Consider the following 18597-nt stretch of genomic DNA (forward strand, 5'->3'; position numbering starts at 1 on the left):
GGGAAATGGGGAGAGAAAACCCAGGAAGAAGAACACATTTGGGAGTGGAAAATAGTGTAATTCTTTTTTAGACCTTGAGATTGAGGTCTCTGTGAAGTAGAGTGTTCAAAATACAAATCCACAGTGCAGGATAAACATAAAGTCAGAGATAGGAATTTAGGAATTGATCATACAATAATAGAAGTTAAGCTATAAGGACAAAAACATCAATTTAATTGGGATGCTCTAAACTTGAAATTCTCAGTCTCGGTTGCCAAATTCAGCACCACCTGGCACCTTCCCAAAGGAAGCGATTGATCAATCCTTCCGATTCTGATCAAGATTTCCTTCAGAGACTCCTTATTTTAATCTATCCTACATAAAGTCCTGAACACCTCTGGTTTCTGCTCACTCTTCTGCCCCTCATCTATTGGAGCTGTTGCTACAAAAAGCAAAACCACATTTAATTCTTTAGACCTCATCTCTCATGGGTTATTGAATCCTATGCTATGGATTTCCTTGTCTCTGTAGCAGAGAAACTTATTTAAGTACTACAAAGGTAAGTGATGAAGCCCACATATGTTAGAAGCTAGCAAATCAATGAGAAACTTTGGTAGGAAGCTTCATTATATTCTTCATTCAAGGCTCATATCCTCTCCTTTAAAGAGTGTGCATGTTGTTCATGACCAAATAAAACTTACAAGCATTTAATTCTGTGACTAGGCTGTGAAGAGGCTAAACTGATAAGACCTCCATTCTTTAGGAGGCATTGTGAAAAATGACAGTTTTTAAACCCAAATTTCATATATATTTAGGTTCATGCGTCTCACTGACAGAGTGGACTGTCCTGACTCTATAATTAATGCACTGGGAATTCTCTAGGTAGACTGTGATTTGGATACTTTATGGGCTGTTATGTCAAGGATCTGTGTCAGATGAGATGCATACCCAATGCTAGCAGAAAAATTATTGTCACAAGCAAAACTGGTGGGGTTTTTTATGTACTTTAAGAGTAAGTAAACCTAGGAAAAATACAACATCATTTCTAAGCGCCTTGTATGTATTTGCCTTGAAACATGCCTTTGTTTTTATTTGCCTATAGAGTATATCGTTGAATAGAATTGTTATATTTCATTTGTTTTTGAAAATAGATCATAAACATTTCTTACTTTTAGAATAAGCACTCCAATATTTTCCAACTCAAATTTCTTGCAATTATTAATTGCTATATTAAGCATTGGAGAAGGCAATGGCACCCCACTCCAGTACTCTTGCCTGGAGAATCCATGGACGGAGGAGCCTGGTTGGCTGCAGTCCATGGGGTTGCTAAGAGTCGGACACGACTAAGCGACTTCACTTTCACTTTTTACTTTCATGCATTGGAGAAGGAAATGGCAACCCACTCCAGTGTTCTTGCCTGGAGAATCCCAGGGACAGGGAAGCCTGGTGGGCATTAGTATACCTTGAAGTGTAAAATTTTAAATATACACTGTTCTTAAAAGATGAATGTTTGTTGACCATTTGTTGACCAAACAGAGAAACATGTGTTTTATTCTCTCTCTTTAAAGGGATCCTTGTCCCCAAAATGCCTGTGGAGTACAATGTCTTACTCAATGCTGGAAGTGCAACACCTCTGATCTCCTCTGTTGGTCATCATCAATCCATCCTTCTGGAAAACTTGGCTCCATTCACACAGTATGAGATAAGGATACAAGCATGCCAAAAAGGTGAAAGTCTTTCAGACACTTCCCCAGGGTTTTTATAAAAAAGAATTTCATTTAAATTTTTTTCAATAAAAAGAAACAGATTCTCAATTCAAATACAAAGATTAACATTCCATTTCTTATTTGTACTGGACTTTGTACTCAGAAAAAATCAGAGCCCTGCATTGAGTGAAGAATTATGCATTTCTGCACATTAAATCATGAATATTTAAATATATGAAAGTGGTGGTTTTGCAAAGTCTTGTTTTATAAGGCCTTTTAAAAGAAAAACACCTAGATCACATAAAGAAACCATGGGTAATATAAAACAAAATAGGCATTGCAAAAGTCTCCTAGGAAATGTCCTCACCTTGGCTGTATTTCAGTTTTATTTAGGGGTGAGGTAGGAGGAAAGGAGACATTATTAAGCAGTTGAGTTACACTCAAATGAATCTCAACATATTTTACACTGCTTCCCTGATAACTGTCTCTTGAACCTAAACTGTCACCTTGAGTTTCATGGCTTCAGCTAGTGGTCAATAAAATCATCATCTACCTATATGGTCTTGAGGAAGAGCCCCACTCACTTCCTTCATCCTTCCAAGTGTTATAGAATATGTAGTACCCAACTGCTAAGAGAAAAAAGGTGTAACTCAAAACAAGTTGCTTCAACTTAGATTAAGGAAATTTACCAATCTTATGCTCAACACGAAACTCCTGTCCTTAGCAACTTTTGTCTCCAAATGAATACTATTTCCCGTGGAGTTGGTTAGAACTAGGGGTCTGTGATTTTGCTATGCTTCATTTCCAAAACTGAGTCAGTTTGCCCGCGTTTCTATAAATCAGACCAAGACATTTTGTGTTGGAAAGTATTGTTTTCCTTGCTCCAATCTTCAGCTAATCCACAAGGAAATGGCTGTAAATTAAAGTTTTCTTGATTTAAAAGCAAAATCACTTTCTGCATCTCTGTGTATCCTGTGAATTTGAAACCATATCCTTCAAATGCATTATTTGACTTCTGTGTATCAAGAGAACGATCATTTTTAAATATTGGCAAAAGAAGATATTATTATTAAGAGCAGGTCACACATATACTTTCTTTAATCATATTTTCACTTTCTGGCTCAAATAACTGCAGTAAACTAGAGAAAACTCAGTTCAAGGTATAAACTTTACTGTCTGTGCCTATGCAAAAATGTGGTTAATGAATTTTCCAAAAATCATTTCTTATTTAAATATTCAAATCCTGTAGAGATGTAAATGCTAAAGTATGTGTAGAACTGTGTATACAAAATTTCAGATACAATGATTTTCATGGTATTCCTACCCTTGTGTGTGTACATGTAGCTCTTTTTCTCACTTGACAAATTACTAAAGGTATTGTTTTTTTTCAAGGAGGTTGTGGAGTTAGCAGTAGGATGTTTGCCAAAACAGCTGAAGCTGCCCCCATGGATCTAAATTCCCCTATTCTTAAGGCACTGGGGTCAGCTTGCATAGAGGTTAAATGGATGCCACCTAAAAAACCAAATGGAGTCATCATCAACTACTTTATTCACAGGTAACATTGACTATTACTATTATTGTTAACTATTTAAGATTGTGTACTGTTCCAGTACTGTAGACTCAAATATGTTTTCTATTTCCATAAGGGAATAAATGGGAATTCATGTGTTTTGAGCACCTACTGGAAACTAAAATTGGTACTGGATACTTTTACACATTATCAAAGGGGAGAAAGCTACAACTAACGTGAGGTTTTTGTTTGAGCCTCTTTGAAAGATGAGACCTCATAGCCCCCAAAGCCTTACCTTTGATGGACAGTTAGAGCCATCCTCTGGAGGTTCAGTGGCCAAGAACCATAGTCATTCCAGAGGAAGAACCAGGTCTAGGACAAGAAATCTAGTTATTTCTCACCACCTAATATGTGAGATTGGAAGGGCTTTTTCTCTTCTTCAAAACATGGCACTTTTCATTTGCAGAGAGAGGGGCTCACACTGCAAGGCCCCTTCTGTTTTGAGGCTTCCACTGGGCTGACTTAATAGTGTTAGTGTAACTTCTTTTCACCATGATGTGCGTAATCAATTAAGTGTATTCACCGAAAATGAAGAAAAGAGGGAAGGAGCAAGGGGAGGGAAGAGAAGGAAAGAGAGATTGAGAAGAGTGAGAGTGAGAATGAGGAGGGTGAGGGGAGAGAGAGAGAGTGAGACTCCTTGGGCAGTTTGGTTTGAGGACATCGTGCTCCTTGATCCATTTTTCACTTGATCAACATGGACATAGTTTTAAATTAATGTTTTCTTTACATATATAGTGAATAAATAGGAGGAGGAGGAGAGAGAGAGGAAAGAAATAGATACACAGAGAGAAGGAAAGAGAAGGAGGAAGAGAAAGAGCAGGAAAGGAGAAAGTGAAACAGAAACAGACGAGAACAGAGAACCCACCACTGAGAGCTGGCCGCCTGTGTTAGTCCGTTCAGTTTGCTGTGACAAAAATACCATAACTCGGGTGACTTATCAACAACAGATATTTATTTCTCACTGTTCTGGAGGCTGAGAAGTTTCAGATCAAGGTGCTGGCAGGCTTGCTGTCTGGTGAGGGCTCACTTCCTGCTTCACAGATGGCCGTATTCTCTCTGTGTCCTCACCTGGCAAAAGTGGCGGGGGGTCGTGCGGGGACTCTTTTGTCAGGGCACTAATCCCGTGCATGAGGACTCCACCCTCATGACCTGGTCACCTCCTAATATCACCACCTCGGTGGTTAGGATTTCAATATATTAATTGGGGGGAACACATTCATTCAGATCATAGCAGTGAAACAGAAAAGACACTTTCTAAGACAGACACAGGCAGACATAAAGCTTTTGCAGATGAAAACCCCTTTCCAAAAGCCATATATTTACATCAGGCGTACAAAGCCCACATGTTTTCTCAGATCCCCATCCCACTTGAGCATCCTTTGTTAGTCTCTCCTGCAGCCTAGCCGTCCAGCACCCTAGACACATCGTGAAACTTAGTTTAGGCTCCTCTTGTAACTTCAGATGGTAAAACCCTTTGATTTAGACCAATCTTCATGTCTGGGTTCGTAGGAAGATTGTGATAGATGAAAGTATTATTGCATTTCTCTATATGTAAATGACATTGCCCAGAATGAGCAAGCAAAATGTTTTCCTCTCCGCAAACATTAATTTGAAGAATAATATTTCTGATTCAAATACACACAAACATGTAAAACTGGCTAATGTGAATTTACATTTTACACTAAGCACGTTAGAGCAGCCTCTAAAATGTTCATCCTCTTGGAATAGTTTTCTTTCATCTACTTAATGCTAATTGTATGAGAAAAGCACATCAAATTCCTATTCTGAATAAAGGGAAATAAAGTATCTGTTATAGACCAGGATGTGGCTTCACTCTGTTGGTTTTGTAAATAAAGCTCATGATTACAGTGACTATTCCATGGCAGCTATAGAAAGGGAAAACAGGAAATATAATGCAGAAAGCCTGCTTCAATGAAAAATACTGTAAATTGAATTTGACAGCATTTGATGGCATTTGATTATTCTAGTCACAGCCAAACAATGATATAAAGAGTAATATGAAACAGAATGTGTTACTGCCTAGCAGACTCAAAAGCAATAAACCTTCCTCCAATGTGACACAATCACTTCACAATCATAATTGTAGCCTGTTTGATACCTCTGAGTACAGCAGAAGGGCACTGACTGACATAGATACATTTTGTTTTTTATTTAAAGTGAAATGAAAATGGCGCGCTGGGGCTTCAGATACAATCGTTATGTTCACCTACATAGGCATGAATCACTTGGCAGTTATTTCAGTTGAAGTTTAAATGTGCTTAGACAACAACAATATCAAATTTTTCTTAGATAGCTGCAAAAAAAAAATCAGAAATTTGTAAGGACTGAAATAGAATGGAGACACATAGTTCTTTTTCATTCTGGGACTCCATAGAGCCCCTCATATGGTTATAGCCATGAGCCTGCGGGCTTTCTGGGGAGGTTATGGCATGTAATTTCTGCTTCATCATGAGCCTCTTCTTTCTTCTATCACCACCAAAGGAAATCCATTTAGCTCAAATCAAAGATGGGATTTGACCTATGCAGATATTTTCTTTAAGTTGCAGGAAGTCAGTCTGCCAATCCCTTCTTGAAAATGTTTCTCTTTGCTCACTCCCACTCCCTAAAGCATTTTCCCTCAGTATTTGAAGGCAGGGGTAGGGCGGGGAGGTCTGCCCTAATAAGCATATAAGCTATTTATGACTTTAAAAACTAAAACAAAAAATAACCTAATAAGGAAGAGACTATTAATGCAATTGCTTCTGGTTAGTTCACCTGCTGGTTTGATATATTATTTAGGCTACTTTGTTGACCACATGTGAGTTACAAAAGAGATTTCCTACATTAGAGACAAATTTTATGTTAGTGTTTTGCAAACTGTTTACTGATAGAGTTATAAATAAGGCCATCTTAGGCTTTATTCAAGTATGGCTTGTATAATAAAGCTTCTTCAGCATTTCCCCTTTATTTTATATCTGTAATCTTGTAAATGGCAAAATTCACCCACAAAATGCAACTTTCATTTACAAAATCCACTAAACACTCTTTCTTAAGACTTTATAAGACACATAATAAAAATGATCTCCCACTAGGAGCTTCTATTTTGAGAGAGACAAAAATGCATGGGTTTTTAATTCTCAAAAGCAGCTTCTAATTAAAAAAAAAAGATTTGATCAGTGTCAATAAAAGACAAAAATATACAAACACCAACACCTGCTAAACACTGTAAAAGTAAAAACTGATGAGCCTTCCAAGTTCAAGTAATTGAGTATTCTAAAAAGCTCAGTAAGGTTTTGAAGGCTAAAATCTGAGATAGTTTGAATGGACAGATGATATGGAAGAATATTTCAAGCAGGGTACCATAAATAATATTTCTTAGAATGAGTAATTAAGCTGATTGAGTAAACGAAGAAAAAGGGGGCATTGATTGAAAGGTAAAGGCATTTTTATGCAATCAATTTGTGTTATGTGGAAAGGAAGTATGGATGTGAAGATAGATAGAGCTGATAGATATAGACAGATAGATGGATGGATAATGGATGATAATGTTTATTTCTACTGTAAGATCTGGGCTCTATTACAAAGGACCTTTACTATAGTAGGAGATGTAAGTCAAACTAAACAAACAGAAAAACAAGCAATATTATGTGAGAACTATAAGTGTTTGTCACATTTTATTTAATGTGAAAAAATATACAGGAGAAAAGAATTCTTCCTGAAATATTTATGGAACACTTTTATTGATGGAGAATTCTTGGATAAAGTTAATGTCATTAAGACTTGGCTTTACAAAATAAAAATGTAATGACTATTTAAATTAGAAGTACTTTTTTGGAAAAAAAATTTTGACAGTATAGAATATTACAGAGGTTGTTAATGCCTTTTTTATGACTTATGCATGTTGTATATAATTCCCATTGATAGATAACTATTATTCATTTTAATATATGTAACATTAATGTTTTCTATTTTTAATTTCCCTTACATAAAGGAATTGTTCAAATTCTATTTCTGCATTTAGATACACACACCTCTTATTTTTTTAGACTCAACAATATTTTATTATATGAATATGTATCTTGTATTATTTAATCAGTCCCCTATTGATGGCAAAATAGATGATTTCCAGGTTTTCATTACAAAAGCGATTCTCCAAAAATATCTTTACCATAAGCATATGGAAGATTATCCTTAGTACTAGAAGTGCAGAATCCAATTTTGTTCATTTTAAACTTTTAGAGGTTGTTAACCTTCATTCTCTGGAGAAGGCGATGGCACCCCACTCCAGTACTCTTGCCTGGCAAATCCCATGGGCGGAGGAGCCTGGTAGGCTGCAGTCCATGGGGTCGTTAAGAGTCGGACACAACTGAGCGACTTCCCTTTCACTTTTTACTTTCATGCATTGGAGAAGGAAATGGCAACCCATTCCAGTGTTCTTGCCTGGAGAATCCCAGGGACGGGGGAGCCTGGTGGGCTGCTGTCTATGGGGTCACACAGAGTCGGACACCACTGAAGTGACTTAGCAGCAGCAGCAGCAGCAGCAACCTTCATTCTCAGTCATGTCCAAGTCTTTGCAACCCCATGAACTGTAACCCGCCAGGCTCCTCTATCCATGGGATTCTCCAGACAAGAATATGGAGTGGGTTGCCATTTCCTACTCCAGAGGATCTTCATAACCCAGTGATCAAACCCACGTCTCTTGTATCTCCTGCATTGGCAGGTAGATTCTTTACCACTGCACCACCCTGGAAGCTTAGAGATTACTAAACGGTCTTTCAAAAATGGGATGTAAGAATTTCTAATTCTGAAATCTCCTATCAATATTTAAACAACAATCTTTCAAATCTTTGCAAGTTCAGTATTTTAAGTGGCATATTATTATTGTTTTAATTAAAATTTTAGTTATAATAAGCCACACTATTTATTTCAAATATATGTTTGATATTTGTGTGTATATAGTATAGTATATATCCTTAGACTATTTTCGTTTGGACAGTTTCTTATTAATTTACCTATATTCATGTATATTAAGTGATCATATTAAAATAACATCAATTATTTTTTCCTATGCTTTTATGGCGCTATTTCTTATATCTAAATGTAGACTGGATTTTGTTTTGTTTACTTGAAGTGCAATTAACAAACAACATTATATTAGTTTCAAGAGTTCAACATAATGATTCAACATTAGTGTACATTTCAGTATGATGACCACAATTAATCTAGTTACCAACTGTCACCATTCAAAGTTACAAATTTTGTACTTTTGAGAATTATTTTTTACTTTCTTAGCGACTTTCAAATTTGCGATGTAATATTATTGGTCTGGTCACCATGTTGTATGTTACACTTATTTCTTTTATACTAGAAGTTTTTACCCCTTTGCCCCATTCTGCCCATCCCTCAAAGCTCTGGTGGTGGCTCAGACGGTAAAGTATCTGCCTGCAATGCAGGAAACCCTGGCCGGGAAGATCACCTGGAAAAGGACATGGCAACCCACTCCAGTATTCTTGCTTGGGAAATCCCACGGAAAGAGGAGCCTGGCGGGCTACAGTCTGGGGAATCTTAGTCAGACATGATTTAGTGACTGAGTACACATACAATTTGTCAACATTATTTTATAATTTACTGATTGGAAATGCCACGTATACAAAATTCCCATGTGTCATCTTACTCATTTCAGGACTTTGTATTGTTTCATTCGTGGTAGATAAAATATTAGCAGGCATTACCTGATGGCAAAGATACCTCAGGTGAATAAAATTAATGGAATAAGCAAAATTCCCAACACTGAAGTTATAGGGTCCCAGTAGCAGTCAGGCTCGGAGAAGGCAATGGCACCCACTCCAGTACTCTCGCCTGGAAAATCCCATGGGTGGAGGAGCCTGGTAGGCTGCAATCCATGGGGTCGCTAAGAGTTGGACACAACTGAGCGACTTCACTTTGACTTTTCACTTTCATGCATTGGAGAAGGAAATGGCAACCCACTCCAGTGTTCTTGCCTGGAGAATTCCAGAGATGGGGAAGCCTGGTGGGCTGCCGTCTATGGGGTTGCACAGAGTGGGACACGACTGAAGCGACTCGGCAGCAGCAGCAGCAGCAGTCAGGCTTAGCTGGAGATTTGTTATATGTAGGGAAAATTTAGAAGATCTGCTTGATTCTAGATTTTGGAAGACTTTGAATGCTAGGTTAAGGAGTTTAGGTTTTTGATTTGGAAACGATGAGAACCATTGAAGGTTTGGGGTAAAACAGAGAAACAACGTGATTGATTAGAGCGTGGCATTTGCAGTCAGAAGATACAGCTTCCAGGCCCTGGATCTGCCACTTACTAGTTACGTAACCTTGGGCAAGTCACTATTTTCCCTAGGCTTCATTTTTATGTAAGTTAGGCTAATGAACATAGAAAATAACATCTAGAATTTCATGGGAATTAAATCATGTATGTGAAAGCACTGTGTTAAACATAAAGCATGATTTTTAAAAATAGGAAGTTATCCACGGTTAACCATTCATAGCCATGCTTTGGAAGACAAATCTGGCAGTTATATATTTATATTTCAGGATAAAGAAAGGCATTAATGATAATAAAAGAAGATTGTACTACAGAACACCTAGTATGATTCTGTTTTTCTTTAAATATATAAAATCTTTTTACATTTATATGTGCACAAAAAAAACGTCTGGAAAGTTAAACACCAAAAGAAAGTTAACAGTGTTCATCGCCCAGAGATAGGTTATGGACAATCTTGAATTTTTTGCTCATCTGTATTTTCTAGTTACTTTTTACAGTCAATATGTAATATTGTGTGATAAAGACAAAATGATAAGTTCAGTGAGTCCAGATGCAACTCTATCATCACCCTCTTTATGATTTTCTTATTTCCCTCTTTCTGTGAGCATCATCCTCATTTTCTATAGCAATCAAAGTCTGCTCAAGAAAGAAAAACCACACCAGTTATTTTAACAGAGAGAATTTAATGTAAAGAATTACTAACTGGGTGTCAATTTGTTGACTAGGTAACTGAAAGATGAAAAGAGAACTCAAGATATCATGGAGATGGCAACTGCAGGAAAGAGCTAATACCTATAGGACGGAGGCAACAAAGAGAAGTAGCTTGAATTATTAAAACTCAGAAGATTAGAGAGGAGCAGTTCTGATGCTGGGACCCAGACATTCAAGGAGGCAGGGTTGTGGGGTGTGGGGCAGGCATCCACCAGGTGATGCAGGTGTCTGTAGGAGGAGGCATGGGATAAAGCTGGCTTTCCAAGTGTTGGGAAAATGTCACACTTGAATCATCTGCTTCCAAGGGAGAAGGATCTACCTCCTCCAAGGTGAAAAATCCTTCTTGGAGAGAACCTTATGTAATCAGCAGGCAAGCAGGAAGCAGATAGGGAGGAGCCAGTTCCTTTTCCCTTTCAGTTCTCTGGCGTCACCCTCTGGCACCCCCTATTGGCAGAGCTCAACATAGAGTCAGCCAGTAGAGCAGAAACGTAGATGATGGTGTTGTCATAAAGCCAAATATAGAAGGGTAGGTTTAGAGTTGAGAAACAATAACTTAATAATGAGAACATTCCTCTGGTTCTTCTTGGAACCAAAATTTTGGACTCTAGTCAACCAGTTGGTTATCCAGTCACTGCTTCAAAAAATACTCATTGTCTACTACCGTGTGCCACGCTTCACTAGGTGCTGAGAGTGTGTGGGAGAATAAGTAGAGTCCTTGCCTGCAGGGAGCTTGAGGGATAGGAGGAGACATATAAAAAAGGAAAGTCTGTTATAATACATGGTGACAAGTGAGTCCATAAGGAAAAGGCTGAGCACATAGGAGGATATTATAACCCTGTTTGAGGCTTCCCCAGTGGCTCAGATGATAAAGAATCTGTCTGAAATTAAGGAGACCTGGGAAGACCCCCGGGAGAAGGGAATGGCAGCCCATTCCAGTATACTTGCCTGGAGAATCCCCATGGGCAGAGAAGACTGGCAGGGTTCAGTCTATGGGGTCTCAAAGAGTTGGACATGATTGAACAGCTGTCGGTGCAAAAAATGCATAACCCTGTTTGAGAGAAAAGCAAAGGAAAGACTTACTGGACAAAATGAGGGTAGAGTTTTACAAGCTGATTTGGAGTTAGCCTATAGAGAGGAGGAGAAAAATGAAGAAGAACGGAGCAAGGCATTGCAGAACAGGATTAACAGATATCCAAGCATGGAAGCATGGAATATCATGGAATACAAGGGAAACATGGGCAAGGATTGGATGGTTTTTTAAGCATTGGATTTTGACCAGAAAGTAAAATTGGAATAGAAATCTCAGAAGGTGAATCTGGAGTGATAAACACAGGCCAGTTCCATGACAAATCACTGAAGAGTTTTAAATGCAATTAAGCTTTAAAATTTTTGGAAGGCATTTGAAGTCTTTCCCCCCAGCTCCAGAGCAGACACTCACTCAGGAAAGTGGGATGATTCAGACTTTCCAAAGCATTTTTTAAATCACCTGTGTTTCCACTTCCTCTACCAGCAGCCTCGTTCAGGATTCACATTTATGCTCACATAGACTGTTGAGATGACTTCATTGTGTGGTGACATGCTGTCACTCCCTGTTCAATGCAGCCTTTACATGACTGCTGGATTTGTCTTCCTCAGTATTGGCTGTGGACATCATTTCTTCTTTTTAATTGAAGTATAGTTGATTTACAGTGTTGTGTTAGTTTCTGGTGTACAGCAAATTGATTCAGTTTTATATGTATATATATATATATATACACACATATATATGTATGTACATAAACATATATATATTCTTTTCAGATCCTTTTCCATTATGGTTTATTACAAGATATTGAATATAGTCCCTGTGCTATACAGTAGGACCTTGTTATTTATTTTATATATAGTAGTGTGTATATTTTAATCCCAAATTCTTAATTTATCCCTCCCCCTCATCTCTCCCTCTTGGTAACCATAAGTTTGTTTTCTATATCTGTGAGTCTATTCCTGTTTATAAATAAGTTTATTTGTATCACATTTTAGTTTTCACGTATGAGTGATATCAAGCAGTATTTGTCTTTGTCTAACTTGCTTCCCTTGGAAAAGACCCTGATGCTGGGAGGGATTGGGGGAAGGAGGAGAACGGGACGACAGAGGATGAGATGGCTGGATGGCATCACTGACTTGATAGACATGAGTCTGAGTAAACTCCAGGAGTTGGTGATGGACAGGGAGGCCTGGTGTGCTGCGATTCATGGGGTCGCAAAGAGTCGGACACGACTGAGTGACTGAACTGAACTGAACTTGCTTCCCTTAGTATGATAATCTCTAGGCCCTGTAAGGCAGTATTTCATCCTTCCTTATGGCTGATTAATATCCCATTGTATATATGTACCACATCTTCTTTATCCATTAATCTTTTGATGGACATTTAGGTTGCTTCCATGTCTTGACTATTATAAATAAGACTGCAGTGAAAACTGGAGTGCAGGTATCTTTTCAAATTAGAGTTTTTGTCTTTCCCAGATTTATACTCAGAAGATTGCAAGAATCATATGGTAATTCTAGTTTTAGTTTCTGAAGGAACCTCCATATAATTCTCCATAGTGGCTGCACCGATTTACCTTCCCACCAACAGTGTAGGAGGGTTCTCTTTTCTCTACACCCTCTTATGGCTTTGGACATCATTTCAATGATAACTTCCTTTGTATTATGTATTATATTTGATCCAGTGATTTTCATGTGCATAATTAAATAAGAATTATTTAATTCTTACCAAAATTCTCGACATTATGTGCTATAAGTTCATTTACTCCAGTTTACAAAGTAAAATGGAAACTAGAGAATACAGGGGAGTTTTCCCAAGGTCATTTAATGGTGTGGCAAGGCCTACAACCCATCTCCTGTGACTATACGTGTTTCTGGTTATTTATTTAAATTCAGAGTATTCTTAATATTCTTCATAAGGTAAGGTTGGCAGTCTCATAATCTTAAATTGTTATGGGAAATGTGTTAAATTATAGGATTTTATTTTAATTGCTTTTGAAGATAAACACTAAGAACTATTGGCATTCCAAGAGGGTAGGGAGTTCTTTAAAAGGTTATACTACATGAAGACAACGTAAGTATGAATGCCCTTTAAATATATAGTTCCTGGTTTAATAATTATTTTTGTTTTCTTCTTAAGTGTTAAGCAACATTAAATTAACTTGAATTAGAAGAGGGAATTACTGAAGTATCTCCCACATGAGCTTAAGCAGAGGCAACTATTTGGCTCTTCAGAGAGAACCGGAAATGTGGTTTTCCTGCACACAGACTGTTCCGGAGGAAACATTTCCAGTTAAATGAACAGTTGAAGCTTACATCTTAAACAAATTAGAAAAAATTGTTGTCTATTCAACATCTTCTATTCAGAGTTCATTCAGACATAAAAATGTCCTATTTTTTAAAAAAATACCACAGATGAAATGGTTCAGTTCAGTTCAGTCACTCAGTCGTGTCCAACTCTTTGTGACCCCGTGAATCGCAGCACGCCAGGCCTCCCTGTCTATCACCAACTCCCGGAGTTTACCCACTTATGTCCATCGAGTTGGTGATGCCATCCAGCCATCTCATCCTCTGTCGTCCCCTTCTCCTCCTGCCCCCAATCCCTCCCAGCATCAGAGTCTTTGCCAATGAGTCAACTCTTCGCATGAGGTGGCCAAAGTGTTGGAGTTTCAGCTTCAGCATCAGTCCTTCCAATGGTTACCTCACTATAATATTAATTATTTCTTATCAGAACTGAATATTTAACCAGGCTGCATCCTCCAACTATTTTTGTGGATAAATTTGGGGTTAACATAATACTTTATCTCTTACATAGTACAGATTTTTAAAATTTACACTTTCAGGCAATTTTTAAAAGAATATCCACAATGGAAATTTGCTGTATGGCTCAGGAAACTCAAACAGGGGCTCTGTATCAACCTAGAGGGGTGGGATGGGAAGGGAGATGGGATGGAGGTTCAGGAGGGAGGGGATATGTGTATATCTTATGGCTGATTCATGTTGAGGTTTGACAGAAAACAACAAAATTCTGCAAAGCACTTATCCTTCCATTAAAAAAGTAAAAACAAAGAATATCCATTGTGTGTGTGTGTTCTTTTTTTTAATTTTTTATGTTTTCTCCTACTTTTTTTCCTTTTTGTTTTGTTTTTTCTTTTCTGTTTTAATAGAATGTCAGTTTTATGACAACTGTGGCTACACCTCAATGTAGGAATTCATGAGAGTTTAACAAAAATTCATTCAATTGTCATAGAAAGTTTGAAGCCAGACAAAACAGACCATTTTATTTTCCCATAGAGGTTCAGGTGTTTGTCTGCTGCATTGTATTCTCAGCAAACACCTTTTGAAAAACTTACCGAGAGGAGTTTTTGGCTGTGAGCCCTGTGGTCCTCATTAGAATGGATCCATCCCATTGATGCACCTGGTACCTGGTGTCAGCAGCAAGTACAAAGGCTGAACCCTGCACACCTGTACGGGGTGCAGAGTCTGGCCCAGTATGGTGGCAAGGAGTCATGAGGTGGGTTGTTGAACCGTAATTGCAGGTCACTGGGATTATCTGTGAGTTCTTCACAGCCTCCAGCAGGTAGACTGTCATTGCTCTTTCCCAGGTCATAGTGACTTATCAACTTGAGTATCATCAAATTCTCAAAGCCAAAGATTTTAAATATCCTGCCTTTTCTTGAAAGGTACTGTCATTTACTTTGTCTTAATAACCCTTTCCATTTTGATGGTTAATCTGATATGGCAGCATGTGAACATGCCAGCATCTGAAGAGTGAGTTAATTAAATACCCCTAACAGCCTGGAAAATACTCATTTATTCATCAATCTTTTAACTGGAGATAAAGCAAAATGAGGAAAGGGTCATCCCTTGGGTATAATTCTTCCCCATCCTAGAATACTTACCCTCATAGGAAAGAAGGGTTGATAGAGATGAGGCAAAGATGCAGAAAACTCATGGAATTATATGACTTTGGGCCATTCATTCAAAAAATTACTTGGACTGGAAGTTTGGGGTTAGTACTTGCAAACCGTTATATGTAGAATAGATAAACCACAAGGTCCTACTGTAAAGCACAGGGAACTATATTCAGTAGTCTCAGATATACTGTAATGGAAATGGATATAGAAAAGAATGTATCTACCGAATCACTTTGCTGTATAGTAGAAATTAACACCCCTTTGTAAATTAACTATACTTTAATTTTTTAAAAAAGTTTTATTGAGCTTACTGGGTTCAAATGCTGGTAACACAGAAAGAAACCAACCACAATTCCTTGGAAACTTCCCATTCTGGTCAGGTCTGCATCATGATTTTATACCCAGATTAGCAAGTGTCTGTTCCAAATGAAATATCATATAACATATTTGGGGTCATTCTAACAAGTGACAATTCCATTTCTCTTACTTAGACATTTAATGCTCTATGTGTGTGTGTGTGGGTGTTAGTTGCTCAGTCGTGTTCAACTCTGCAACCCCCTAGACTGTAGCTCGCCAGGCTCTGTTGTCCATGGGATTCTCCAGGCAAGGATACTGGAGTGGGTTGCTGTTTCCTTCTCCGATGCTCTATATATTGAGTCCCAGAAGAGTTTGCATGGGCCTTAGGGGTTTTTGGGGGTGTGGGGGGGGAAGGTTGAAATATAATTGATTTAAAATGTTCTGTTAGTTTCAGATGTACAACAAAGTGATAGTTACTTGTTTTTTTCTGTCTGACTTCATAAGCCCCAATTTTGACATCAGTAAAATCTAAAGATGGGACTAAATTCCTTTCTTAGATAGTTGAAAGAATATTTTGAGCATACTCTGCTTTTTACTAGGTTTTGGAGAAGCCATCTGAAATAAATTTGACTTTTGCCCTTTAAAGAGTTCTGAAGCAAACTCGTATTATTAGACTTACCATGTTCATTTTGTTAACGGGACTGTTGAAAAATTGAGTTTGTAACGAATTCTTCTAAAAAGCAATTTCTTACTCTGTCCACAAACTCAAGAGAGTGTGCGGTGTCACTGACTCCTTCCTGGTTTCCTTTCAGACGTCCTGCTGGCATTGAAGAGGAATCCCTTGTGTTTGTCTGGTCAGAAGGAGCCCTTGAATTTATTGACGATGCAGACACTTTGAGGCCTTTCACGCTCTATGAGTATCGGGTCAGAGCCTGTAACTCCAGGGGCTCTGTGGAGAGTCCGTGGTCATCAGCACGAACTCTGGAAGCCCCACCTCAAGATTTCCCGGCACCCTGGGCTCAAGTCACCGGTGCCCATTCAGTTCTGTTGAACTGGACTGAGCCAGACTCTCCCAATGGCATCATCTTCCAGTATCGTGTGGTTTACCAACAGAAAACTGATGACCCAACCTTGAACTTCTCTGCTGTGCATGCTTTCACAGTGATGGTAAGAACTTTAGAAAAAAGAAAAAAAAAAGAATAACAGGTACTTAGATTTTTAAATTAATTTTTATTGAGGTGTACCTGCTTTACAATGGCCTGTTATTAATAGTTTCTACTGTAGAGCAAAGTGAATTAGCCATTGTTGTTGTTCAACTGCTAAATCATGTCCGACTCTTTGCAACCCCATGAGTTGTAGCTCACCAGGCTTCCCTGTCCTTCACTATCTCCTGGAGCTTTCTCAAACTTACGTCCATTGAGTTAGTGATACTATCTAACCATCTCGTCCTTTGATGTCCCTTTCTCCTTTTGCCTTCAATCTTTCCCAGCATCAGGGTCTTTGCCAATGAGTTGGCTCTTCACGTCAGGTGGCCAAAATATTGGAGCTTCAGCTTCAGCATCAGTCCTTTCGGTGAATATTCAGGGTTGATTTCCTTCAGGATTGGCTGTTTTGATCTCCTTGCTGTCCAAGGACTCTTAAGAGTCTTTTCCAGCACCACAATTCAAAAGTATCAATTCTTCAATGCTCAGCCTTCTTTATGGTCCAGGTAGGCTGTAGTCCATGGGGTTGCTAAGAGTCAGACACGACTGAGCGACTTCACTTTCACTTTTCACTTTCATGCATTGGAGAAGGAAATGGCAGCCCCCTCCAGTGTTCTTGCCTGGAGAATCTCAGGGATGGGGGAGCCTGGTGGGCTGCCATCTATGGGGTCGCAGAGTCGGACACGACTGAAGCGACTTAGCAGCAGCAGCAGTAGACATATACATATATCCCCTCTTTTTTGGATTTCCTGTCCCATTTAGGTCACCACAGAGCATGGAGTAGAATTCCCTGTGTTATAAAGTAGGATCTTACTTGTTATCTATTTTTTCCCTTTGGGTATCTATTTTATGCAGAGCATCAATAGTGTCTATATGACAATCCCAAGCTCCCGATTCATCCTGTCACCCCTCCCTTCACCCTTGGTATCCATATGCTTGATCTCTATGTCTGTGTCTCAATTTCTGTTTTGCAAATTAGATCATCTCTACTATTTTCCTGGATTCCACATATTTTCATTAATATATGTTTTTCTCTTTCTGACTTCATTCTGTATGATGTCTCTATGTCTATCCATGGCTGTACATTGAACCCAATTTTGTTCCTTTTTATGGCTGAAATATTCCATTGTGTTTAAGAATAGGTACTTATATGGTTAATATGTTGACATTAATTTTCTTAGCTGGCTTATCATTTTTCTTTACTTGATGCTTAAATCGGAGAAGGCAATGGCACCCCGCTCCAGTACTCTTGCCTGGAAAATCCCATGGGCGGAGGAGCCTGGTAGGCTGCAGTCCGTGGGGTCGCTAAGAGTTGGACATGACTGAGCAAGTTCACTTTCACTTTTCACTTTCATGCATTGGTGAAGGAAATGGCAGCCCACTCCAGTGTTCTTGCCTGGAGAATCTCAGGGACGGGGGAGCCTGGTGGGCTGCCATCTATGGGGTCGCACAGAGTCGGACATTACTGAAGTGACTTAGCAGCAGCAGCAGCAGATGCTTAAATATATGGGAATTGTTAAGTGCAAAAGTTGCAAAGTAGTCATGGGGACAGGATACTGAACTAAGTATAGGGGATACTGGAGACCAGTGTTCAGATCATAGTTAATCTCTGTTACTGCCAAAAAATAACTGAATCTCTCTTTGCATGACTTCCAAACCCATTAAATGGAAGTATTAAATGTTTCCCTCTGCACCTCACAGGGATGAAGCTCAGATAAAATTAGACATGTCACATATGTAAATACGATATTATTGACTCTTTGAGGAAAAAGAAAATTTAATTTCTAGATATACCTATCTAGATATATAGATATAATTATACATATACATCACATGCACTATAACTCAATGGTGATTTTTCAGGGCTGGCCTCCTCTGGCCCATACCACCCTTAATT

At 38.5% G+C, this 18597-nt stretch overlaps 1 protein-coding gene across 1 annotated transcript in view; it reads left to right on the forward strand.

The window, feature by feature from the left end:
- The window catches only part of LOC147356928 (usherin-like), a 32367-nt gene extending 15167 nt beyond the window's left edge, over nucleotides 1–17200 (forward strand). Inside the window, exons 4-6 of the mRNA XM_086342934.1 lie at nucleotides 1548–1706; nucleotides 3078–3240; nucleotides 16311–17200. Coding sequence (XP_086199060.1) covers nucleotides 1548–1706; nucleotides 3078–3240; nucleotides 16311–16701 — 713 coding nt within the window. The 3' untranslated portion in view covers nucleotides 16702–17200. The remainder of the gene's footprint in view (nucleotides 1–1547; nucleotides 1707–3077; nucleotides 3241–16310) is intronic.
- Nucleotides 17201–18597: the final 1397 nt, after the last annotated feature.

This window comes from Bos grunniens, chromosome 16, assembly GCF_055505025.1.
Source record: "Bos grunniens cultivar Pamir isolate PY7600 chromosome 16, Bosgru_T2T1.0, whole genome shotgun sequence".
NCBI lineage: Eukaryota > Metazoa > Chordata > Mammalia > Artiodactyla > Bovidae > Bos > Bos grunniens.